We start from the raw sequence: 27466 nt of genomic DNA, 5'->3' as shown, positions 1-27466 counted from the left end.
TGTCAAGGGCAGAAGGCATTCCTGATTAACGCAGGGCAGGAAAACAGAGCCTCAAGTCGGGGGAAGCCTGTGTCCTTGAAGAACTGACAAAAAGCTGGGACGGCCAAAGCCCAGAGTGGGAGTGAATGAGGTTTGAGCGTGGGCAGCGTCGCCTCTGGGCAAGGGCTGAGGTTTTCCACCTTGGCACTGGAGTCCAGAATAGGCATTTTGTCAAGTATTTTGCAGATGTTTAAATGATGGAGATGATCTGACAGAGCTTATTTTAACTAATTAAATGTATTCTTTTGGTAATTCAATAAATACAGTTTTCTTTTTAAAATTTTGAACTGATAGACAATATAGAAGAGGGCATTTTAAAGGCTTATAAAGAAAATAAAAATCATGTCTCCAGGACATCTTGAAGACTGAAGCCATTAATTAAAAATTCTCATTAATTCCTAAAAATAGTTTCCAATGTTTTTTAAAGATAGACTTAAAATAATCCCAATGGTAAGACAATGAAGACACTAGTTTTGTTGTTGTTGTTGTTGTTTGTTTTCTGGCAAATCATTCTATTTCATGTGTACCAAAGCTCTCTGTGTTTTTCTTGCTATGTAGTAAAGCATCTGACCCTTGAAGGTATGGTCACTAGCAGTAATGAAACCACAGCCTGGGCTGGGATTTGCAGTGCAATGAAATATTCCAATCAACTATTTCCACCTTTTGATTCCCCTCTAACCCAGTCCACCATCACAACTGGGTTGGGTTTGTTTGTCTTCAGAGATAACGATTTTGTTAGTTATAGGTAAGTACAGAGACAGAAGAATATAAAAATAAAAATGTAAAATAAATAAGTATATATTTCAACATACACACTATGTCATGTATAATTTATAGGACTATATAAATAGAACATGTCAAATATTTATGAATAAACGCAATAAATAAATGAGACAATGAAACATATTTAACAAGAAATATGTTTTAGAGTTTCATTGGCCTGTCTATTCATTACATTGACTCTCCCCAAGAGAGCGCTTTTTGGGTAACTCGCTTGTTACTTCCCATATTATTTTGCTTTTAATGAAGTGAAGCGTTTTATGAGCTGTAGTATTGAGAACATTTGAACACTAGATGGCGGGATTGCAGAGTTAGACAATGGGACGGCGCAAAAATTGAGAAGGACGAACGGCTGCAGAATCATTCTTCCTCTGCTAGCAATTTTCTTAGTACCAAAGCTGCAGTAATGTTCCAAGAATAGAAATATTTGAGCTATGAATCAAGGTAAGAAAGGTGGAGTGAGATGATTATTTTATTCCTTCCCTGAAGTGGTACATTAGCTTTCTAGCATTATAGTGTATATGCACACAGTTAATTATACAGAAACGATGAAGAAAAAAGGACCAAATATATTGTCTTTTTTTTTCCCAATTAACAAAGGTTATTAAATTTTTGCTTAAAGGCTAAAACTTAAAAATTTATGACTACTTTTTGGAGCTTTATTAAACTTAGGTTACTTTGTAGAAATACAGGCTTCCGCATTTACTAGCATTCTCATTTTTGGCTTTGTCCTTTCCCCTTAAATGGAAGAAAACAATCACTTCTGGACAGACGCCAACATGTTTTTCCAGTTCTGATCCACCTCAAGAGGCTCATAGTCAATCTGTCCTAATTGCCAGCAGGCTACTGACTGCAATGGGGAAGTCTGTTGTTCCTCTGAAAAATCTCTTTGTGTATTTACTCTACAAAATTGCAATCTTATGACTCTAACTCACCAGCCTTGTATCTCTTATTGAAAATCCACTATTTTGTTTACTTAATGTTTATTTCAATATATGCATCTAATTAATTAGATACCAATATTATGTGTTAACTGCCCAAACTACCTAGAAGAACATGCCATCTTTGTCTCAGAGAAATATATCTCAGTTTTCAACAAAGTGAAGTGAATTAACTGCATTGTGGCAAAAGTCTACGTACGATGGAGAATAGAAATCCCTCACCTTGTTAATAACAACAACAACAACACGTCTACACACGTGAGGCTCTCGCTGCAGGCCTGTGAGTAGGTTCTGTTATTAACCCCATTCGGGCTACTTGAATAGGAAACTGCAAAAGTCTTTTTGGTTAATCACTGAGCTATGAGGTGCTTTGGAGTCATGCTCTTTTGGTATGTCAAATCAAACTAAAATTGGCCCAAGGAGGCCTCCGTGAGAGTTCCTAACTGCAATCTAACTCAGTACCTAAACAAACTGAAAACCTAACTTGGGAACAAATAGCTGAGCCTCCACCAATCACAGGCCTTCAGCTGTTGAAATTACGTCCAAATAAGACCCCAGCTGTAACCAATTGAGCCGTCTCTATACTTCACTTCCGTTCTCTGTATATCACTTCCTTTATTCTGACAATAAATATAACCTGCACATGTGGTGAGATAGAGCGTTCTGAACCATTTTTGGTCCAGACTGCCGCCCAATTCTAGAATCACAAATAAAAAAATGGCAATAAAAATCTACAAAACAAGATTTGTTGTAATTTTCCTTTAACAGGTAGAATTCAAAAATATGTGCTAATGTGATGTCATTATATAGACTCAAGTCTCTTTCACTTACCTGTTGGTAGAGTCTTTTCAAAACTTAAATAATCATGCACACCTTATCCAGTGGTAGGAAAAAAGTAGAGAGAAATAGACCCACAGGTCTTGAGTGAAAGAGCTATCAGACCAGGAGGAGCAGCTCTGTAGCATGTCCCTTAATTGATCAATATATGGGTTCTGTTTTCACCTTTGATTATATTGATATACTTTGACTTCTAAATACTCTTTCCTCCTGTGTAGTGCTTTTTTTTTTTTTTTAAACTTAAAGGGAGAGTTCCAGTAGGATTTCTATGATTGTCTTTATATTCTCGTGGGTCTTCGTTTGATCATTCTGGGTCAACCATTCACTCCCCAAATAGTTCCTGAACACCTATGATGTGTGCAGCCTCATGCTGCCTGCTGGGTGAAACAGAAGTGAACAGCTGAACCCTTTTTCCTCCCTCGTGTGTGTATCTCTGACTGATCACCATCAACACTTTTCCACACCATGCCTCATTTTTCTCTGCTTCTTAACACTTCCTGTGTATTCTAAGCGATGAGTCCCTGCAAGGTGTGTGATCTTAACAATGTTCTTTATGCTTTCTGAAAGTTACCTGCCCCATTTATAATCTACGTACAATACAGGCCTCTTACTAATACGAACAGGGATAAGGAGGTCTCACAAGAATCCCTCTCTGCTCATCCTCTGACCTCAGTCCCCTTCCCTAATAAACATACTTGCACACACTGATAAAGCTAAATGCCACCATAATTACAAGTCTAATACCACATCGACAAAACCTTGTAATGTTTAAGCCTCGAAATTAGAAATGGGAATTTTGCACATGCTACGCACAGAACACAATATAATCCCCTGATTTAACTGAATAGAATGAATTTTCAGTGCACTCGCACAGGAAGTTATTGAAGATATTGTGAACTTACCTACAACAAGCACAATGAGATGACCTAAAATTCGCTTCGAATTAAAAAAAATAATGTCCTATCCATCAGATGCCAGGGAGAACATACATGAGACTGAAAACATTCAGCAGCACTACCAAGGTGAATACTGTACCAAATCGTCTTGCTTATTCAACACTGCTCCATCCACTGAGTTCACCAAGATATAAAAAAGCAAATCCAAACGTATTAAGCAGCTCCAAACTAGACTAAACATCTTTTAAAAAATTCTGGTTCTGTTCAAACTTATTTTTTTTATGTATCTGTCAATACTGGCACACTTATTGGCAATGAAACTTGAATCTGGTTAAACTGTCGCAGCTTATTGCACAGTTACATGAGTGTCACCACTGAATTTTGTACAAAACCAAGTCTGTTTCACCTCCAGGCAAAGTCCTAGACTACCTTGAATTAGTACTTGTCCCAATATAAGTCTCCTGGTTTAAAAGATGGCAGAAACTGCATGACGACCCCTGCTATGGACTCACCTGCCCCCTCCTCCATCCATACGTTGAAGCCCTAACCCCTAATGTGATGGTATTTGGAGATGGGGACTTTGGGAGGTAATTTGGGTTAGATGAAGTCATGAGGGTGGGGCCCTAGTCTGAGGGGATTTGTGACCCTATAAAAATAAGCACTGAAGAGCTTACTCTCTCTCCTTCCCTTTGCACATGCACTGAACGAGAAGGCAGTCATCTGTAAGCCAAGAAGAGAGGCTTCACCAGAACCTGACCAGGCTGCACCCTGATCTTGGATTTCCAACCTCCAGAACTGCGAGATGAGAAATTTCTGTTATTTAAGCTACCAGTCTATTGCATTTTGTTATGGCAGCTTGAGTGAACGAACACAACGCCCAAATCTACACTTGGTGAGCTTGCCTGTAAAATTGTTAATAGTACTGTTTGAGTGCTAGGTAATGAAATGTTAGCAGAAAAACAGAAATAATGCTTTCGGTTAATGTGAATTTATGGAAACATTGTCAGAAAGATCAATGTGATATAGAAAAAAAGGAATTCTCTCTCTCTCTATATATATATTCTTATTAATGTGTCTCCAACAATGGTGCTATTGCATGTAATCCATTTCCTTCCATAATCATCACCACAGGTTTGGAGAATGGTGATTATCTAATTCTGGGCTGAACAATGAAACACGCAAACATTTTTTTCCAGAAAACTTATTTTCTTTCAATAATACCAATAAAGTAGAAAACAAACTTTTGTGCCTTACACTAAAGAGGAGTAAACAGAGGCCTAGTTTTACACTGTGGAATCTGTAACTCACAGTGCTAGAGGAAAATTAAAAGGATTTTTGGTATCCAGTTGAGTCAATGAGTTACCACCAAAATCATTTAAGTCTATGCAAAACTTGTCCCTTTTCTGAATATGTCGATAGTCTTTTATTCCAACATGAAAGTATTCTCAAGTTATGGACTAGCTGATACTATCCTGGTTTATTAATATGCATGTATAAATCTAGGGGAAGGGATAAAAAAGCTTTAAAAGAGTCAAACTTTGTATTTATTGTGGCTCTCAAATTAAAATGCAGTCATGCTCTTTGTTTGAAGGGATACCTTATCATGCCATATACAAATGTTTATTATATTAGTGTTTTGTACTTGGACCATTTTTTAAGAAGGGCCAGAGCAGAGGAAAGAAAGAGTGATAAACCAAATTTTATTGAGAAAAGGCAAGCTTTTTGTTTTGTTTTGGTTTGGTCTGGTTTTTGTTTGCTTTGTTGTTATTGTTTTGTTATAAATCAAAATATAGTTTACTTGGGGGTAGTAATACATCCATATCATGAGAACATTCAGGAGTAGAAAACAAATAAAGGGGGCCGGGCGCGGTGGCTGACGCCTGTAATCCTAGCTCTCTGGGAGGCCGAGGCGGGCGGATTGTTTGAGCTCAGGAGTTCGAAACCAGCCTGAGCAAGAGCAAGACCCCTGTCTCTACCAAAAATAGAAAGAAATTAATTGGACAGCTAAAAATATATAGAACAAAATTAGCCGGGCATGGTGGCGCATGCCTGTAGTCCCAGTTACTCGGGAGGCTGAGGCAGAAGGATTGCTTGAGCCCAGGAGTTTGAGGTTGCTGTGAGCTAGGATGACGCCACGGCACTCTAGCCAGGGCAACACGGTGAGACTCTGTCTCAAAAAAAAAAAAAAAAAAAAGAAAACAACTAAAGGTACTGGTCCTAATTTGGAACTGTGGCATTTATGAAAGCACAAACCCATCCAAAGGATTATGACTTTGTATACTGACACAGGCAGGTATTTTTTTTTAGTTTACAAAAATTATATTCTAACAGAATTTTAGAAGTTATTTTGAAATATGGTAATATTCAAGTTTCCTAAATTTCAAACTATGAAAACAAGCACTTGAGTTTTCTACTTTTTTGGGACATCAGAAACATGGGCATTTTTTCATTCAACAAATACATTCAAAATATAGTCCTAGTATTCATTTATTCAACAAAGATTTATTGAGTGTCTACATTGTATTAGACTTTTTATAGGTATAAGGGATAAAAAAGGTGATCAAGATTCACAAAATTGGACAGAACGGGGAGGGAGTGAAGCAAGATGGCTGAATAGAAACCTCTAGCAATTGTCCCTCTACATGAACCCCAACCTCAACGACTACCCATGCAAGGAAGCACAATCAGAAGAACCAAAAATCAGTTCACCAAGGCAATACCACCAGGAGTCTACAAGAGTCATAGCATCACTGGGCTTGAGGCACCCCCAGTGCTGATATGGCTATGGTGACCAAAGGCTTAGATCACAACACTCAATTAACTGTATCTGGAAAGCATAGATACGACCCAGCCATTCCACTTCTAGTTATAGACCCAAGAGAAATGAAAACATACCTCTACATAAAAACGTGCATATGAATATTCACAGAAGCATCATTCATAATAGCCAAAGAGTGTAAACAACATAAATGTCTACCAACTGATGAATAAATAAATAGAATGTTGTGTATCCACAAAATGAAATTCTGCTTTTCAATAAAAAGGAATAAACTAGTGATATATGTTATGTTTTGAGGAAAAAACCTCAAAAACATTATGTTATGTGAGAGAAATCAGATGCAAGAGGATACTGAATGATTCCATTTATATAAAATGTCCAGAAAAGCAAAAATCCATTGAGACAGAGATTAGACTGGTGGTTGCCTGGGGAGGAAGAGGAGCTGGGGATAACAGCAAATGGGCATAAGGAATCTTACTGGGGTGACGAAAATGTCCTAAAACTGATTTACGGTAATGGTTGCATGACTGGGTAAATTTGATAAATTTTTAAAAAGTCCTTGAAATGGGTGAATTACATGACTTATAAAATACGACTCTATCGGGGGGGGGGAAGGGGAGGCAAGGGCAACATACGTAACCTAAACATCTGTACCCCCATAATATGCTGAAATAAAAAAAAATATATGACTCTATTTCAAAAAACATATGACTTTTGGGATGCACTTTCATGTAAGAACATTTACAATCTGAGTTATAAAGCACACAAAAATACACACTTTCAGAATGTAAAACCTTATAAGTGTCTTATTTCTCTCAGTAGGAATTACCATGGAGATTTCGAAACAGAAGTGAAGACTTCCTTCACTTAAAGTACTGAAGAGTCTATGGTAAAGCATCAGTCTCTGTATCACATAAATTCAAGCATATTACTTTTCCTTATCATATAAAATGTCAGAATTGTCGTTATCACCGTCATCATATTTATAATGACAATAAAAAGTACCTACTACATGCCAGGGCCTGTGCCATTTCACTCACATTATACCATTTATTCCTGGTGTTTTTGTTCTATTTTGTTTTATTTTTAAATGCCACCCTGTGAGATTAGACATTACTATTTTTATTTTATATGAGGAAACCAGGAGTTTTGAAAAGTTAAGCAACTAGCTCCAGTTTGTTAACATTGGCAGTAAATGGCGGGCCTAAGATTTAGTTCCATTTCTGTCTGTCACCAAAATATGAACTTTTAACTTCTACACTGCATTCTTGCAAATAAGTAGACAAACACAAAATGATAGATATGCCAAATACTGAAAAGCTTCTTGGTTAATTGGGTATTTTTATCTAGAACCCTAGTGGGTTTCAGTGTAAATAAGCCCAAATTTTGCAAAGATGAATTAAAAGGAAAGCAAAGCTCATGTTCCTGACTTCAGATGCACAGGCTTTTTAGAAACATCACAGAGTAAAACATAAAGAAACACGACAGACAGTTAGTTTGCAAGCTGTGCCACATATATTTAGTTGATGTCCATTTGTGTGAGTATTTTCCACATACTAGACATTTTCCCTTAAAGCCCATTACTTTTTCAGACGTTGGCATGTTTATAAGGGGATTTCATGGCACCCTTGTAAAGTTACACCCACTGTTCAAATTAGATAGAAAAGAAGCCAAGCATTCAAGGGCAAGGATAACTTTGCTCTATTTCCCAAAGTGTGGGTTATTCCAAGTAATTTAAGGTACCATGAAAATAGGACATTGACATGAAATCACATAGTAGGAACATTAGGTTTTTTTTTTTATTCTTTTTCAATCCTCCTGATTACATCAAAGAGGAAGCACCACTTGGCAATAAGAGATCTACTAACGTGGCACCAGCCCTTGCCAATCTTCATTTTCATCAGATAAACAGAGGGCGTTAGGGTTAGGATCTTCGGAAAGCAGCTGTATCCAGGGACATTTAATAACATGCTTTTGTTGTCGTTGAATTTATGTCACATTCACCCTTGTATTTGTGAAAGTGGTGCTGGTTTTCTACTAAGAATAATGATATAAGCTTCCTTTTACCACAAAATTGATAAAGAAAACAGTGAATACATTTAAAGAAAAATATCAAGAAACCTAGTACAGGTGTTACACAGGTATAGCTACAATCATGATACTACGTGAATGACAGAAGTTTGAGAAATACTCAAAGACGATGGTTCTCTAATCTAGTCACACCATCATAGCTCTAAGAACTGCATCAAAAAATAGGGACGTTAAGAGCTACCCTCGGTAAACAGCTGTTCTGCACCTTGGCAAGCTGGACCCTCTCTTGATTTCAGATTCATTTAGGGTGCTGAAAACAGGTAGCCAGTTCAGCACCTACACATTCAGGGCTTGTCTTAGACAAACTCCTGGGAGTCTGTTCTTTGCTTTTCCAACCCTTTAGTGACACAGATTCCTCCCTTTACCCATCCACGTGCTCTCAAGCTACCACCTGCTTTCTCTACCTTCCTCCGTCAAGCGCTGCCCTTAGATCTTTTATTCACACCGTGACACTAAGGCTCCATGACTGTAGCAACTGTACAGTTTGCTACTGAACTCTTCGCTGTTTCAGTTTTTACGTGCGTCAAGGCATAAATGTGCAGGGATGTACCATTCAGGCTGTCCTGAAATTTCTGCCCTTTTTGGCAGGTAGGAAATATTGTATTTTACACATCAACTCTATATCCCCCAAAATAATTCACTAGCATAAGACTTGCTGGCCTGATGAGGACTAATACGTTGCTGCCAATGCTGTGAAGCTGATTCTCCTTCCCCCCATTTCATTGATGAGAAGATGGAGGCACATCACTTCTAACGAGCAAGTCCCTGTACCCCACACTCCTGCGGCTGAGAGTCTAGAAAGTATTTCCCAAATTACGGTTTTAGGACCATGCATATTAGAATTTTCTGGGGATTGTTTAAAATGTAGATTCTGAGGCATTCCCCAGCCTTTTAAATCAGAATGAGAGTGAGTGAGGTCTGGGCATCTGCATCTTAAGATGTTCCTTTAAGTCACTCTTCTGTAAACTAATATTTGAGAATCCTACTAGGTCTGTGGTACTCCCTGCTTTCAAGTTTACTTTTCACAACTTAGATCAGTAATACCCAGAGCTAAATTACTTCCCAGAGGATTAAATTAAAATATTAATAGGTTTGGCTTTTCCGTCTTCTAAACTTTAGGCTTTTATATATTTTTTTTTTATTTCATCTCTGAAGATCTGCAGTTTGTTTAGTCACCAAAACACATCTAAAAAAAGTAAATGAAAGGGGAGGAGAGGAAAAGGAGGACTGAGGGAAGCCAAACGGGTGCATCGGGGGGCAGCTGGGTACCTAGGACAGCAGTTTTAGGGGTTCTTGGACAGAATGTGCAAACCCCAGGCTTCGTGAAGCCTCTGTCCTTGCTCCTGGCCCCGTGCTGTAAGTGCACAGTTACTCTGTTGCCCAGCAGCTGATGCTACGATGGCGACATTCACACCGCCATTCTTGACCCTGCCTTCCGAACGCTTCCAAAATGTGTCTTCTTTAACAGCTGATACCATCTGGAGAGCTCTGGAAACAAAATAACTCTTGGTTTCTAATCAGATTTTACACACTCTATACTTCATTTCTGTGGCCCTAAAATTGGGAAGTTTAATATAAAATATTGTATTTTAATTTTTTTCCATTCCTAAGTAGAAAGAATAAAGACAAGAATGGTTAGGGTCTGTGATATCTGGTGCTTTTTGTTTTGTTTTGGTTGGTGTTTTACAGTTGATAGGAACTGATAAAATACAAATTCTTTGAGATCAATGAGCATGCCCTTGCTCACAAAATTCACTTGGGCCGAGGAGTCTGTGGGAATATGTCATAACTGTAGGAACAATGAGTCATGCATATATAAAAGTCTCAAACGTGAACTTTAGAACAGGAAAAATTGCGTTCGGAATACTATTCTGAGAGCAGAAAGTACATGGTTTGATAAAAGGTGGCGCACGCACTCGCAACTACTCTAAATTCAAATAATGTATTTTCCAAATGCCTTTTTCTCAGACCGCCTTTTCTTTTTTTCTCCCACAGGACAAAATATTCCTTCCTATTGAAATGCAAAATATTATCTTCCAAACCCCAAATGAATCCCTTGCTTCAAAAGCTCAGGCAGATTTCTAAACACAGATGCTTTTCAGAAGACTGATACATGCAAACATTGACAACAACAGAGGGAGAATTAAGAAAAGCAGCATACTAACATGATAAATTATTATATAGTCGTTGGGATTATGTTCGTGAAAAGTACTTAATGACATAGGAAAGTGATCATGATATAATGTTTAGGAGAAAAGGCAAGATGTAAAGATTGTATGGTTCTAATACTTTATATATATATATACATATCTGTTTTGTGTTGTATAGATATATTTAAGTCTTTATATATCTACTTATTTATATGCTGTCTATAATAAGAATTCTTGGAGTTGTTGAATTTTGAAATATTTATCTTTCCTTATATTTTTCTATATTCAAAATTGTATACAAAATATTATAATTTAAAATGTAATTTTAATAATATTCAAATTAAATTTTAATAACACTTCATACTGTTAAAATTTTAAATATTTGTAAATGTTAAGAGAAAAAGTTCCCTTAAAAATCAAATTTCATGGCTTAATGTTAGAGGTACAATGTCAATGACTAGAAATTATCTTTGCAGAATACCTCTGGGAATTTCTTTCCATATATTTTTTTTTTATTTCAGCATATTATGGGGGTACAGATGTTTAGGTTACGTATGTTGCCCTTGCCCCCCCGTCCCCCCCAAGTCCGAGTTTCAAATATGTCAAATATGGTGGTGCATGCCTGTAGTCCCAGCTACCCGGGAGGCTGAGGCAGGAGGATTGCTTGAGCCCAGGAGTTTGAGGTTGCTGTGAGCTAGGCTAACGCCATGGCACTCACTCTAGCCAGGGCAACAGAGTGAGGCTCTGTCTCAGAAAAAAAAAAAAAAAAAGAAGAAGAGCTGGAAGAACAGTGAAAACATTGCTATTAGAGGCTAGAGAAAGCTAAATGCTTACTAAACAGTGCTGGAAAAATTAACAAGACTGTCGACTGCAGTAACTTGGAACATAGAAAACATTCCTGATGAACTTGTGGCCCTGGCTCAGGAGGTTTTCAGGTCAAATGCTGACTGCACTAATTGGCATCTTTTATTTGTATACGATAAGGTAGTGCAAAGGACAGATAAACTAAAGAAGGAACTGTTCCATTTTGAAGAAGAATTTAGAAAAACTATAACGGCTCTAGGACAGTATTTCTAGCTGGCAAGAAATGGCCATTAGAAAAAGGTAAAATCCAGGGTGCTGCCAGTAAAATATGAGTTAAAGGTAAAAACTAAATGATGCGTGTGACCAGAAGGCTCCTTGTTAAGAATTCTGAAAGATGCAGCAACTCACAGAGTCTTTGGCAATAGAAATCTTTTGTTATGTTTTCTTCAGTTGTTTATGCACTGATGCATTTTATACCAAAAATATATACATTTCATAAATGTGATAATTAGGATCACATTTATACAAAGATTGAGCAATATTTCATTGTCAGTCAATAGTTATTAACTTGATTTGGAGATGATTGCTTATAGGGCACTTTTGTTCTTACAGGTTTCTTAAATATATAAAATATTTCTCCATTGACCTATATTAGCAAAAACATAAGAACCAAATCATAAATGCCTATGTAAAAATAAATTTAATAAATATGCTTTGTTATTATGTCATCTTCATATATTTAGGCTATATATAAATATTTTAAAAGGGCACCGAAACTTATTATTGTCTCATGAAATTTATTGCAGAGGATGCTGTTTATGCCATTACACAAAATTCTATTAGGAGGATCCTACTGATAAATTTCTTTCTAATTTTGGTACTAAAAATTTTCATTTCTCCTAGATAAATAATTGTTCATATGTTGTAGATAGGTCTGAACTAACTACTTACCACGTTTTCTTTTTCAAATTATAAGATAAAATACACTTATCCATAAGATGCACTATGGCTCCCTTGCAAAAAGTATATCTGCAGTCTCGAAATTTGTTCTCTGATCCTAGTTTTGAATTCATTTCTTTACCTCCACATTTATTTTTTTTCTCCCAGAGAAAATCTGTGAGTCCTTATAAACTGTTTGTAATACTTTTTGTAAAAAGGCAGAGTTTTAATCAATTAATTGATCCTGTCTTATTTGTACATTTATCATTACATAATTAGAATTTTTCCAAAATTTTAAGCAAGCACTATAATATTTTGTTATATAAATGTACCATTGTTTAATTAACCATACTCACTGTTGGAGATAATAGATTGGTATTTATTTTTTACTATTATAAAAATTATAATAATACTTAAGTTTTTCTCCACATATCTGATTTTTTTCTGGGACTAGAATTTCCTGCTTACAGGTTCCTGAAATATATTACCAAATTGCTTTAGAAAGATTATAACAATTTGTACTCTTGCTGTCAAGGTGCCTACCTAAACACACCTTGCCAGCAACAGAGAAGGAGATAATTGACAAAATATTAACTGAGATTAACTCTTAATTAGTGGAGTTATTAACCTTTTATATTTTCTTCTCTGAAACTTCCATTAATTTTTGAATTTCACCATGCTGTACTTCTCCTTGTTTCCTTGAAAATCTCTTCTAGATTAAGGTGGAGCTATATATTTTAAAATATACTGCTTCTATTATTACTAAAAATAATTATTTTTAATGACATTGCCAATATCCCAATTTCTATTTACCAATACTTTTAATATCCCTCAACTGAAAGAATTTAAAAAAAACATTAAACAAGAGAAGACTCCTATATTACAAGTTCATTTTTTTCAATGCAAAACTTTAATACAGTTTTAATTTGGTACCAAGGGAAAAGAACAAATAAGAATGTTTTCAGATGAAGAAAAAAGTATGGAAGAGAAAGATATCAAGTGCCGAATTTTTGACTTTGCAACTTAATAAAAACAATCCAAACTCATGTGGGCAAATAATCCAGGTCCTAAACTGCTGCCACAGCAATCAAGGTAATGTTACCTGAACTCACGGCATCCTTTCAGGTCAGTTTCTTAATGAAGACGGTTAAGAAAATGTTGACATCTACCTGTCAAATGATGGCTTCTCTCCGCAGTCAAAGGCATCCTGGAGCTCTTTAACAAGATTAGCCTGGCCTGGCAGTCGAAAGAGACCCTCTTCCTTCAGCCCCCGTTGTCGGATAAAGTCCACGCACTGCTCCACCAACATGGGGGCCAGACGGTTCCCGTATCTCTTCTCATAGCGGACAGTGTCTTCCAGTTTCTGTCCAAAAATGCCTAGAAAAAGAAAGGAACACAGTGAATTTGAGAAATTTATCTCACCCTACTTTGTCGTTTTCTTTTAAAACTCAACATAACAGAAAAACAAAGATTGGAATGCTAGCAAGGACTTAACATTTGGTATTTCACGTTATTATAGAATCGAATTCATTATATACAGTTCTTCAAATGAAAAGGGTTTATCTCATGTCCCTTTTCCCTGTATTCTATGTATATAGCCCAAAAGCGAAATAGAGATACTGAGTTTCAGATATCCACTTTGAAATAAGAAACATTGTAATGAATGTAACGAGTCTGGGGTTTTTATTTATTTTTTCCTTCTGGGAAAGTAATCGTTTTCAAAAAGCTTAAAAGCAGAAATATTCTGGAGACAATAGTCCAATTCTACTTTTGTTACAGTTTTATATTTAAGTGTAATTTGCATTTAGTTTAAATTCTGTTCATTTTTCTTTTCCCCTTTTGTTTTCAATCAAGTTGTGCTACGATTGTAATCAAGGTGATAAAACCGGGAAAAGAAACCCTGAATTTTCTTCCATAGAAAAGACTTCAGATAATGTTTGTTCTTTAAAACCTGAAGCCAATAACTTATTTGAAAGGGAAAAATTAAAGTTACAAAGTGGTGCATACTAAACATGGTGAGGTGGGGTCGTGGTGGTTTGTGCTGGCAGGGAGAGGATTTTATCATGTACATTGTCTAGAATTGCTGGCAATAAAAAGCAGGCCAACTTTTAATTTTATTAATGATTTTAAAATACCTACAAACCATGTACTCCTTGGTGTATGCATCTGAGGCTGAACACCAACACTATTCCATCCTTGGTACCCCACAGATTAAGACACAATTCTTCTAAAATACGAGGCATATTATTAAAAATATTAGGTAGTATAATAGCTTGGCAAAAATGATCAACCTATGAGAAAAGGGTGGACGAACAGCCAAAGCAAATGTGAGGTCAATGTTCCCAGATGGAGTGAACATCACTCAATGGTTTTAATGGTCTAATGACTTTCATGAAAGCGGAAGAAAAATAAGTGTTGCATGTTGAAATTATGTAAGACTCCAGAATGTTTGGGAAAATTATTTAACAGCCATTAAGTTAAGGATTTGATGATACAACAGACGCTTTGCCTCCCACCTGCAGATTTATTTATTTATGGATTCAGTAGTGCAAAACCATCACATTCCGTGCAATAAAGACTTGCTACCAAAGGCAATATTCTTAGCCCAGGTAGAAACGATAACAACAACAAACAAAACTATTCTACACCTGGTATCAAATCTAGCACTAATGGAATTCATGTTTTGTTTTTTTTAGGAAATATGGTTGAGTGACCTAATATCAATGTACAAGTGCATATAAAGAAGAATTAGAAAATGGAATTTTCTAAGGGCAGTAAAGATTAGAGTAGGTAACAGATCTATTTAGCTTAGTTTGTAGACTTTGGATACAGGACTTCCTTGATAATGGTGGATCAAACATTTTTCACGAACTCAGCAGACATTCACGTGTCTATTTTCTTTTGGCATCTGCAATTTAGAAGCCAGACAATTAAATACTTCTCCCACTTTCCGTGCAGTAGGGTGGCCATATGGCATAGCCCTGGCCAAGAAGTCTTCTGGAGCCTTTCAGAAGACTCGATTTTCTTGATGAAAGAAAAGACAGCTGCAATTGTAAATCACTCCTTTTTCCTGTCTTGAACTTGGACACAGTATCGGTCCTTATAATAGTCATCTTTTGACCATTAGGCAGCAATGACGAGAGAAATGCTAAAAGATGAACAGATGTGCTGAGGCTGAGACCATTGAACTACTGACCCAACACCAGCAGCACCTTCATCTAGCTAGTTTTTAGTGTGAGGACAGTAACAAGCCACTGTTAGCTGGGTTTTCTGTTACTTGCAGCCAAATAAAATTCTAACCATTCAGTGGTGATAATGATTTTGGAGCTATTATAGTATTTTAATAATAAAGTTTACAAATTGGTTATGATCGAAGATTATTGACTCTTTTTCTGTGGAGTTCTTTGAAAACAAGCATGATATTTATTTGCCTGCAATGTTTGGACTCGATCCTGTCAAAATTAAGTAAATTGCCTTTCAAAAGGCACTCATAGATCACTTAAAGAATAATATGTTGACATCTGAGAATAAATCTTACATATCTGTGATTTTTTACTATAGATTTTTGCTTTTGATTGGTAAATATATAATGGCTCTCTCTAAATCCAGCAGAAAATCTACTAAAGATGTTCCAATTCAACTTCTGTGTCTGCTACAAATGAGAACCAAACTTCCAAGATTTGGTTTTATGTCATAAGGAAAAGCAAACATTCTTTTCTTAAAACTCTCCGGATTTCTTTTTTGCCAACAACTCAAGAAGGTGGTAAAGGAATGGATATGCTTTGCTTTAGATGTATACTTTGGTTTCCTTTTATTTTCTTTTACATGCCGGTTTTCTTTTATGACAAAAATAAGAATTTATTATACTTAGGAAGCATAGCAAAAAACATAAATTTATTAAGTATGTATTATATACTAAGTCTCTGACACAGATTCTGTAATTTTCATAAGAAATATAAGGTAGCTTTCATTCTCCCTATTTATACCTGAGGAAACTGGGGCTCAGAGAGATTAAACAATTTGTCCAAGGTTAGTTACACAGCACCAAGAGGCAGAATGGAAGCCCACATCCAGATTTACTCAGCTTTAAAAGCTTTGCTCATTTCTGAATAAAATGTTTTTTATTTTGCTTTTTATTTAATCTTAATTATCATGAGTCTGCATTTTCTAGTAATGTAAAATATTAGTAAATTCTAAAACTGAGTATAATAATGTATGTTTTTTTTATGCTCTAAAACGTGACAGTAGCTAAGCATAGTGATGTATGCTAGGCATATTACAAGCAGTTTACCTGCATTTCTCTTATTTAGGACTCAGCACCCTGTCAGGTAGGCACCACCACAACTCCCATTTTATCGACAAGGAGCTCAAAGAACAGAAATGTCAGGTAACTTGCCATATGCAAGTTAGCAAATGGTGGAGCTAAGATTCGTTCACAGCTGTGGGATTTCATAGCCACTCTGTTATCAATCATACAATACTCTGTAGCGTACGTAATGGCTGGAAAACGATTATGGAGGAAGAAACCTGCCACTTACTAGTTTTCTGACCTCAATTCTGCCCATCACACGAGGATGGGTGATTTATGCTGAAAAAATGTAAGTTGGGGTGAAGGTCAGAAAAAAAGGAGAAAAAGAAAACTTTGGCACTTTAGTGAGCAATGCTGACCCCCAAAACAATGTCCTTTATGTCATGATGGTGTCCGTTTAGCAGTATAACATGTGAGAAAGTTAAAGCGTATAGACAATAGTACATATGATTAGAAATTCCTGTGGGCAAATGAGTTTCCTGCTGTGAACTGGCCTTGCAAAGAATTAGTAAAGAATTATAATAGATGCGTACTCCCCATTCTACAGCATTGGAAACAGAGTGTGTCAAATGTCTTTGGCTTACAGTGACGGGTGTGGATTAACCTCCCGCACAAAAAGGTACTTTATAAGGGAAGTTATTGTTGGTAAAAAAACTATTTTTTTTTTAAAAACCTGCTTTATTTAAAATTGTCCTTGAGAAAGCAACACAACTTCAAATAGCAAAATTAACAAAAAAGCACAAAGGTCATCTGCTACCCCCAACTAGCAGCACGAAGAAAGGACACATCGATTAGTAGATTATTAACGAGAATATTCCCTGTGGTATGGGTCATGTAAACAGTCCCAGCTATGCCCATTTAAATTCCCAGAGAAGTTTCACACTCCCCGACAAAACTATCCTCAGAATTTCTGGGTGACAATGGTATTTCATGCTTACTTTCCCTGAAAGGACATAGAGGGGGTCATAAAGCATCACCCAGGATGTGACTTTTCACTGGATTGAGAAAGTAAATCACACAGGTGGATTTATTACACCTGTAGGAGGCTGTTTCAGCTGGAGCGAGCAAAAGAGAAATCTACACAGCCTTCAGGGTCTGAGAGGGTCCTCCTCGACATGTGATTTATACACTCAACAGCTAGAGCCTGCCTGCGTCAGTGAGTGCAATCATATAAAATATATTCGAATTGCATTCTTCCTAAAAGTGAATAAACAAATACTAAGACAACCCTTCTTGGATTCTGTAGCCTGTAACTACTCATCCTCTTTGCTCCTTGATTCCTAGTTAAGCATAACTCTGGTTCCATTTCATCACTTTTTATCCACTTGCTAAACTTTTGTAATTTGACCTCTCACCCAGTCACTCCACTAAAATGGTCTTTTTTTTACAGTCAACAACTTCCTAATTGCCAAATCATGGACAGCCACATTTATTTTTTTGTATTAATTTATGCCTTACTCCCTTTCAAACTGTCAATCATATTCTACTTCTTGATACTTCCCACATGACATGATTCTTGCCTCTCAGAATGCCCTTCTCAGTCTCTTTCCTGACTATGCTACCTACCATGCCCCTCTCATAAGTTTTATGGCCATCTGGGTTCTGTCCTCAGCCCTATTTTCACTTTACCTGATATAATTTCTCTGCTGGACTCCGTCTAATCTCACTGCATACCAATAATTCTCAGATTTGTATCTCAATTTGGGCTATTGCTATGATCTCTAGCATTGGCTTTCTAAGTGCCCATTAGAACCCTCGACATGGATATCTCGAAATATCCTCAAACTCAAAATTTCTAAAACTGGCTAAGTCATCTTTTCTTTAAAACCCTAGTTTTGGTTATTGGTACCAGCTGACCACCTGAATTGTGGTCCCCTCCAAACTCCTTGCCACTACATTAGATCAGATACTCACTATTTATTACCTGACTTTTGAAAGAGCAGAGTTCCCAATCCAGGCAAGTGTTGCCATGGCAATCTTCATAATATTTTAATTGCATCATGCCACCCTTCTGTTTCATATCTTCCAATGGCGCCCACTGGTCTGTCCTTGCAACCAAACTCCTTTTCGTGGAATAAAGTATTCACAACCTGATCTCTGTATCTTCATTCACCATCCAATCAACAAATCCGCTCTCATTTCTGCTGCTTCCTCACAAACAACATGCTCCCAAACTATACTGAACTATTTATTATTTTCTTAATATAACATATATCATGTCTCCATGCCTCCTTTTAGAAAGCAGGTCCTGCCTTCGTAAGTCAACCTGGGAAACCTTATCCTATAAGATTCAACTCACTTCATCTCCTGTGTGAAGTCTTCTTTTGTTGTTAATTTTAAACAATTTTTTAAATTGATGCATAATAGATATACCTAGTTTTGGGGTACATGTGATAATTTAATGCATTAACATAATTTGTAAAGATCAAATCGGTATACTTTCAATATCCATCATCTTAAATATTTGTCTTTATGCTAGAAACATTTGAATTATTCTCTTTTGGCTATTTTGAAACGTATAGTAGATTATTGCAAACTATAGTCATCCCGCTGATCTATCAAACACTAGGTCTTATTTCTTCTAGCAAATTGTATATTTGTACCTATTAATAAACTTCTCTTCATTCCTCACCCCCCTTCCTGGCCTCTGGTGACCACCAGTGTATTCTCTATCTTCATAACATCCACTTTTTCAGCTCCCCATATGAGTGAGAACACGATATTTGTCTTTCTGGGAGGCACTTTTTTTTTTTTCACAAAGGTCCAATGTTGCTACCACTTCTCTTTATTTTTTTATTTTTCAAAAAATTTCAGAATATTATGGGGGTACAAACATTTTGTTTACATGAATCACTTTTGTACAGTTTGAGTCAAAGTTGTAAGTGTGCCCATCACCCAGATAGTGTGCATTGTACCCTTTAGATGTGTATTTACCCATTCCCTACTCCCCCCTCCCACCTGCTTGATTTCCATTGAGTTTTACTACCATGTGTGCACATGAGTATTGATCAATGAGTTCCAATTTAACAGTGAGTACATGTGGTGTTTAAGTCTCCATTCTTTTTTTTTTTTTTTTTTCTGAGAGTCTTACTGTGTTGCCCGGGGTCGAGTGCCATGGCGTCAGCCTAGCTCACAGCAACCTCAAACTCCTGGGCTCAAGCAATCCTTCTGCCTCAGCCTCCCGAGTAACTGGGACTACAGGCATGCGCCACCATGCCCGGCTAACTTTTTCTATATATTTTTAGTTGTCCGATTAATTTCTTTCTATTTTTAGTAGAGACGGGGTCTTGCTCTTGCTCAGGCTGGTTTTGAACTCCTGAGCTCAAACAATCCACCCGCCTCGGCCTCCCAGAGTGCTAGGATTACAGGCGTGAGCCACCGCGCCCGGCTAAGTTTCCATTCTTACAATACTTCACTTAGAAGAATGATCTCCAGTTCCATCTAGGTTGTTAAAAAAGATATTGTTTCAACATTTTTTTTAATGGCTGAGTAGTACACCATGGTATACATACACCACATTTTGTTAATCCACTCATGTATTGATGGGTGCTTGGTTTGATTCTACATCTTTGCAATTGTGAATTGTGCTGCAATAAACATTTGAGTTCAAGTGTCTTTTTGATAAAATAACTTTTTTCCTTTGGGTAAATACCCAATAATGGGATTGCTGGATCAAATGGTAAATCTGCTTTAAGTTCGGTGAGGTATCTCCATGCTCCTTTCCACAGAGGTTGTACTAGTTTGCAGTCCCACCAATAGTGTGTAAGTGTTGCTTTCTCTCTGCATCCATGCCAGCATCTGTTGTTTTGGGACTTTCTGAAAAAATCCATTCTAACTGGTATTAGTTGAGATCTGATTGTGGTTTGATTTGCATTTCCCTGATGATTAGAGACGTTGATCATTTTCTCATATGTTTATTGGCTATTAGTCTATTTAATAATAAAAAAAAAATCCAACATGACCAAGTGGGCTTCATCCCAGAGATGCAAGGATGATTCACCACATAAATAGGAACAAAACAAAGACCACATGATCCTCTCGATAGATGCAGAAAAAGCATTTTACAAATTCAGCACCCTTTTATGATAAAAACTCCTAACAAAATAGCCATAGATGGAACATACCTCAAAATTATAAAAGCCATATATGACAAACCCACAGCCAGCATCACACTGAATGGGGAAAAACTGAAAGCATTCTGCTTAGAACTGGAAACAGACAAGGTTACCCACTGTCAGATACGTATTTTTTGTAGACATGTTGACTACTCTATTAGGATCATATGGGGAAAATGTCTTTTTGTAAAGTCCAAAACCTAAATCTGATTTCATGTAGTTCAGGTGAATTACTGCCTTTCCAGATGAGCCCATGGTCAGTCTTTTGTTCATGGGTGCCTAAAACTTCATATGTGATTTGGTGTAGTGCTTATCACAGACTAATTACTTATTTAAGTTTCTTTATCCCGAAGGAGTCTGTGAATTCATAGATTTGAGGCAATCTGTTTTCTTTCCCTTCTCATTCTCAGTGTCACTTGGTAGAGGCTCCATAAAACTTTGATTTGTTAATTAATGAGCTACTTATTTATAGCACAGCTTAAAATTATGTGAATTTGGATAGTAGCTTTTTGTTGGAAAAATAAATTTCCATAAATGTGATTACAACACACGCAATATACAAGAAATTTTAAAGAGAATGTTGGTCTTATACATCACTACCCTGAAGACTTTCATTTTAATTCATTATTGCCTATGAACTAGCAGGAAAAGATAGAGAGCAATACTGTACTTCACTGGTTTGCAATCAATCTGGAATCCTGGATTGAATAGATCTATTGCCACTCTGCACTTTGGGAAGGAAAAAACTACACACACACACACAAGAGGTCTGTCCAGAAAGTATCAAGCTGTGGTTAATATAACAAGAACATATTACATGGCTGGATACTTTCCAGACAGACTTCGCATATGTGTGTGTGTGTGTGTGTATAGTTTATACACATTTGTATAAAGCACTTCGAATGTGTATAAAGCACTTTAAGGTGACTATGAGGACATGCTGGCCAAGAGTCAGCACGCATACAATGTAAGGTCTGCAGAGTGAGGAGCATAATTGGTGAACAGAGAAAGCTTGATGAAGAAATCAAAGCCAGCAATGCCTTGAAAAGACGGTAAAGTCTGGATAGACAACGGAGAAGAGAGAGCTTCACAACAAAGGGGACAGAGTGAACAAAAGCGCAGAGGTGGTGTAGGACGTGTGTTTGGGGAGAAAGAATGGAACAGTCTGGGGATAAAAGGGGGCTCATACTCTAGGGACTATTTGGAATTGGTTAGAAGGCCTTGATAATTACACAAAACAGGTCTTCCTCCCATAGACAATAGGGGCTCATAAAATATTTTTTGAGATGTGGAATGTTGCTTGACAGCACCGTTTCTGAAACACAGATTGGGCAACGCTCTACAAGACAGACTGTGTTTGTAGGAATTTGGGAAGCATGTTCGCGGTGAACAGAGGTGAGGATGAATGCTGCCTTGAATAGCCACGGCTTAGGTTAAAGAAAGTTTCATGCTTGAAGCAATAAGAGCACAGAGAGCTAGGATGAAGGAAACAGAAACGTAGCTGAAAGTGTATAAAGAAGTAAGAAGCAGTGATGCATGGCCACTAAGTGGTGGCTGTGTAGGAAAAGCCACTGAGGAACTGATGATGACTTCTCTCCAAGAAAAGGGCAACTCAAGGAAAGAACCAAGGTAAAGTCACTTTAAAAATTGACTTTACTATCCTGGGATCACAAAAGTCAAGGAACCTAGCCTATGCTGGCTAGATCCATGTGTTCAGATCCAAAGTGTTACGCGTCCCCAGGAAATCAAAAGATCGGTTATAAGCTCTTGATGCTAGTCTTACAGAGGTAAAGAAAATTTGTAGTTTCAAAATCATCAGGGTAAAAAATTCATTGTAATCTTTATCTCACCAGCACACAGATCCCAAGCACCGCAATCCCCAGCTTGCTGCCTAAGAGAAGTTTCTAGGTTCCTGGGTTTTTCAAATCACTGGGAAAACATTTTCAGTGACCTTAATTAGTACCCCGACAAAGCCAGAGAGATAAACAGGGCAGGAAAGGACGGAAGGGTCTGGAAGAGAAAGGCACTCTGAGAGGGGAGCTGTAGCCTGCACGGCACGAAAGCTCTAGTATCGCCCGTCCTCTGGAAACAACTCCACACTTCGCTCTGACGTTTCTACCTCCCTTAGACGTGCAGTGCGTCTCCTCTCCTGCTGGCCTACTTTGGACAACTCTAAGAAATATGTTTTCAATGTGAACCAGGAAAAGCAGCCACGTCAACATTTTTTCACTTCTGGGCATTTTTCCTGGCTTCACACATTCTCCTTGCTTTCCTCGAAATGACTTAAGCTGATGCTCACGGACAGGCTTGGGAGAGGAAGGCAGAAACCCAGGTCCACTTCTTGAAACGCTTGGGCACCCGGAAGATTAAATAAAGCACAAAAGAACATGCTTGTCTTAAGGTGGCATGGTTTGGGAACCCCAGATTGAGAGGGAAGGCCATTCTTCTCAGGGCCAGACCTCCAATAAAGCTGTAAAGCCCAGAGCCCCATTCTGCCAGCGCCCTGAGTGATGAGAGCTGCACAGAAAGAGCCGGGCAGCAGCCGGGCACCTTTGCTCCCAGGGCCCCACTGCAGAGCTGTGGTCACACAACCAGTGCACAGAGACAGCCTGGCATGGAGTGGGCTCCGGAGAAGGGGAAAGGAAACATAAAACTGCTGAATGCTTCCTGTACCTTCTCTCCTCTCTTGTTCTGACAGAAAGCAGAATACTGCATTGTAAATGAAAAATCTCTTAATCCTGGACTCAAATGCTGAGCATTCCTTACACCACTAGGACTTTGCAGAGAAAAGGACAACACTTTGAAAATAGCCCCTGGGAGATGATAGCTGGAAGTTATTCCCTCCCCCTGTGGCTGCCCTTTGCCAGCCCACGGGAATCTTCTTCCCAGGCACTGCCTTCCCCTCCTGGTATTTGGGGAGAAAGGGAAGAAGGTGTGAGGAATGGCAGCCTGTTCCCCAAGGGATTCTTGCAGATGTGCCAGACTCCACTACTGGAGGAGGGAAGGTGGAAAAAGTAAAAATCACATTCCTCCATCCTTCAAAGACACATGCATGATCCCCCGAACATCTCATATTGCAAATGAACAGCAATGACCCTGGAAAGTAGTGTTTGAACAGAAACAGTTTTGTTGCTGAGGGATGGGGGGACGAGAAGCAGAAGGAAATGTCCTTTAAGGAATAAATTCCTGAGCCCTTTTCAATTGCTGTCATTGTCCATTTCTCTACCAATGATGCGGTCTTTCGGTGTCCATAAAATCCCTGTAGATCTATAAAATATGAGGCATGTATCTCTCATTTAATCATCTTTGTGGATCAGATAGGAATGTAAATTAACACCTGAAATCTTTGCTGATAATATATGGCAAGGATCGTAGCAGGGTTTTAACTACTCAAAGGGAACAAGGAACCAAGGTTTTCTTTTAGAAGTTTCCACTATATTTCGTGATTTTGATTATTCTTATTTTGTTTTCTTCTCTTTTTTTGTTAGTTACTAAATAGGAAAGGTTAATTAATCGGTGGCAGACCAAAGAAAGAGAGAGGGGAACAAGCTTAGATGTCATTCAACTCAGCTTCTGACCAAAGTGTTAGCCCACTGTACATGACATTAAAATTATAATTACCTAATTTCTTTTTAAACAGCTGTTCCACTTCATTGCTCTCATTTTAAAGAAAAAGGAAATTTTAAAATCTTTTGATGCATAAACCTTTTCTGAGAACATTTCAATTTACTATGCTGTGTCCTTTAACTCCTTCAAAAATAAATCAATTTGGAAATGTCTTAGTTTCTTTTATTGATGATAAACTGTTGTATTTTTCTACCCTCTGTTCCTGGTGGGTCTTATTTTTGGCCTCTCCCAAAGCCACCTTAGGACATATTTGGAAAGTCAAGGTGACTCCTAATTCTAGCCCACATTAATCAATATGGGTGGAAGCCTCCTGCCAAGGGGTCATCACTAATTATGTGATTATCACCATTTTCTCAGCAGGGGGGGTGCGGCAGGCACAGGCAGCCAGAGTCAAAACCAAAGTGACGGGAACACAGCACAGGGAGTCGCCAGAGACCCGTTTCCAGGGGTCAGAAGGTGGCTGCTTGACCCGGGTCTGGGAAGGGCCCGAGATGGCTTTGGCCACTTCTCTGAGGACGGTCAGCCCTGCTCGCCTAGTCCCTGTCAGTCCAGGTGAGCCCCTCAGGACCACCATTCTCCACGGCCCCCGTTCGGCCTATTCACAGACATTAATAAACAGATCAAAATGAACCTTGAAAAATAAGTCCAGACAAGCAAGGACACACACAAATCACTCTTGGACAGTCCTAAGCTCTTGCTTTCCAGACTCCTATTTTATCTGAGAATAAGCTGACCTTACAGCTTCGGAGAATATATCTGTATTCATAAAGAGGACATTAACATATCATCTACCTACCTTTCCGAAAGCTAAAACACCGTTTGATCCTTCTGTATGTGGTTTTAGGGATGAAGGGAGTTGAGGCTAAGGCACCTGGGGGGCGGCCCCCGGCATTCCGGTCTTCAGGCATCATACGGCCCGAAGTTCCGAGCCCGGTTCTGGCTGCCTTTAAAACCTGCCTCTGAGCCAAACCCCACGGCCACTCCTTCTCATGTTTGTTTATTTGTTAGGTTCGAAGTGCTGATTCCTAGAACTCGAAGGTTTGAACCGCCACGTCCTGGCTTAGGGAAAAGTTACCACCTCTCATTTACTCCTTTCGGCAAAAAAAACCCTTCCTTTTCTCTTTCCTAAACCTTGAGTTTTGAGGTTTTTTTTAAGTTTCTGCAGACATTCCAAAATGCCACAGGAAACCTGCAGCCAGCGAGCTACGTCTCCCATTCAAGCAGCAGGAATTGGTTTTTGTATTTTATTAATATTATTAATATTATGAACTGTCTTCTCAGCTGGATCGAGATTCCTCGGGAAAGGTCAGCAAATAGCCCTGTGCAAGAGGGAAGAGGAACAATGACAAAAAGGTCCCTGAGGAATACTTCACGACTGTCCTCGTTGGCTCCTTTCATCTGAGCAAAAGGGGAGGAAAATCATGGCACCTTTTCCAGAAAGCACCGCGGGGCGTGCTGGATTTCTTTCAGAGGACTCCCCTGCTCCTTTACAGCACTGCTCATCCTCTGGTGCTCTCTGCGGGCTTCCGCCTTTTCCCGTCTCTCTCCCAACTCCCGCGGGAATCGCTGTGTCAGAGCAGGCGGGTGCCGTTCCCGGAGGGTCCTGGGGCTGCGGCAGGCAGCTGTGCGGGGAGCTTCTCCGCCCTCCGCCCGCTCTGTCTCCCTGTTCTCAGTGAGAGCTGGGCGGGGGCTGGCAGGGCCGCGGCTGCTCGTCACCGAGGCTGCGGCTGCGGCCGCCTCCAGCGCCCGCCGGTCACATGCGGCAGGTGCAGTTGCAGCAACCCGAGGGGGAGGGAGGATGCCACGCTGCGGCGTGGACCCCTTCCTTTTTTTTGACTTTGCGTTGACTTGCAGCTCTGCCCCTGTGCAGCAGCTTCACAGCTGGCTGGCTCAGCCCCTTCAGAAGTCACAGGCACCAAACCACCCCCAGGGGGTAAACTCTTTGCCCCCTCATACCTGTGTTTACTCCCTTCCTATACAAGATTTACTTTTTTTAGATCCTTTGAAATTGAATCCATTTGTGAGACCTAATGTGCATATCATTAAAACATATTTATGTGATATATATGTGTATGCGTGTGTCTGTAAAATAGAAAAATAGTTTAAATCCAGTGGCAAAGAGTCTGCAGGTAAAACGAAACAAATGAACTCAAGTGTGTGTGTGTGTGTGTGTGTTTATACATGCGAATATTTCTCTGGTTGGGGTTTGCAAACCAGGTCTGTTCCCGGCATTCTCCCGTGCTGTTGCCTGTGCCCTCTCCACCTTCACAGCCACCGACCCTCAGTCCTGCTCACTGAGCACTGTGCTTGCTGGGTTAATCATTCATCCACCGGGCTGTTCCCTGAGCAGATTTGGAATGCGAGTGCTGTAACCCCAGCCGACCCCCAGCCTCTGTGTCCCTTCCCAGCCGTTCGGCAGGAGTTGTGCAAAACCGTGAGGAGTGTAAAAAGGTCCCCCCACTAAAAACATCATTACTCTAACTGGCCTGCCCAGATAGGTAATGTGTTATTGTTGAAAGAACCATTATTAATTATTTCTGCCGTATAGTTCAGTTTTTTCCCCTGTGTCACAGCATGCTACTAAGACAATAAAGAGCCACCAAGCAGAGCTCAGCACCATCAGCGCAGAGGCCGCACTGCACTTGGAAGCACTTTAACGGCTGAACAATTCGCCGACCCGAGCACTGGTGTGGAGGGAACACTTGTCATGGCAGGATTGTGCAGCCGGGAAGTTAGAACTATTTTGTCCAATTTTCTTATTTCACAAGTGAGGAAAACTAAAGGCAAGGGAAGTAAAACGATGTATTCCAGATGACACAGTCGGTCTGTGTCTAAGACAAGACCACGTTGCCTCTTAATTAACCCCGATTGTCCGTACGCCAGTTATTCATCATAAGGATTGTTCGCAAATCGTATTTTTACTGGCTTGCTGGGTCACTGAATCAACTCTCTTCATTGGAAGACAGAAATATACAACCTGATTTTGTGAGTGGCTAACGTTAGGCTAGCACTCAGATCTAAAGAACCATTAATGAATAATCACTTTTCTAAGATCCTGGGCTAGACAGGTACATAAACATCGCCTCGAGAACAACTGAAAAGCAACCCAGTGTAAAAATAAACAAAAAAGAAAGCAAGAAAAAGAACAAACAAAAACTA

At 38.8% G+C, this 27466-nt stretch overlaps 1 protein-coding gene across 4 annotated transcripts in view; it reads right to left on the bottom strand.

The window, feature by feature from the left end:
- Positions 1–27466, bottom strand: part of ARHGAP24 (Rho GTPase activating protein 24) — a 332868-nt gene that overhangs the window by 20543 nt on the left and 284859 nt on the right. For 3 of the 4 annotated variants that reach the window (XM_012647248.1, XM_012647250.1, XM_012647251.1), the window contains one exon: positions 13426–13633. In XM_012647248.1, the coding sequence (XP_012502702.1) occupies positions 13426–13633 (208 nt within the window). Of the gene's footprint in view, positions 1–13425; positions 13634–25103; positions 25216–27466 lie in introns of those variants that run through there. The other variant, XM_012647249.1, reaches the window with a different exon arrangement.

The sequence above is a fragment of the Propithecus coquereli genome, unplaced genomic scaffold, assembly GCF_000956105.1.
Source record: "Propithecus coquereli isolate 6110/MARCELLA unplaced genomic scaffold, Pcoq_1.0 Scaffold26, whole genome shotgun sequence".
NCBI lineage: Eukaryota > Metazoa > Chordata > Mammalia > Primates > Indriidae > Propithecus > Propithecus coquereli.
Note: the sequence above shows the minus strand (reverse complement) of the source record. Positions and strands in the feature narration are given on the sequence as shown.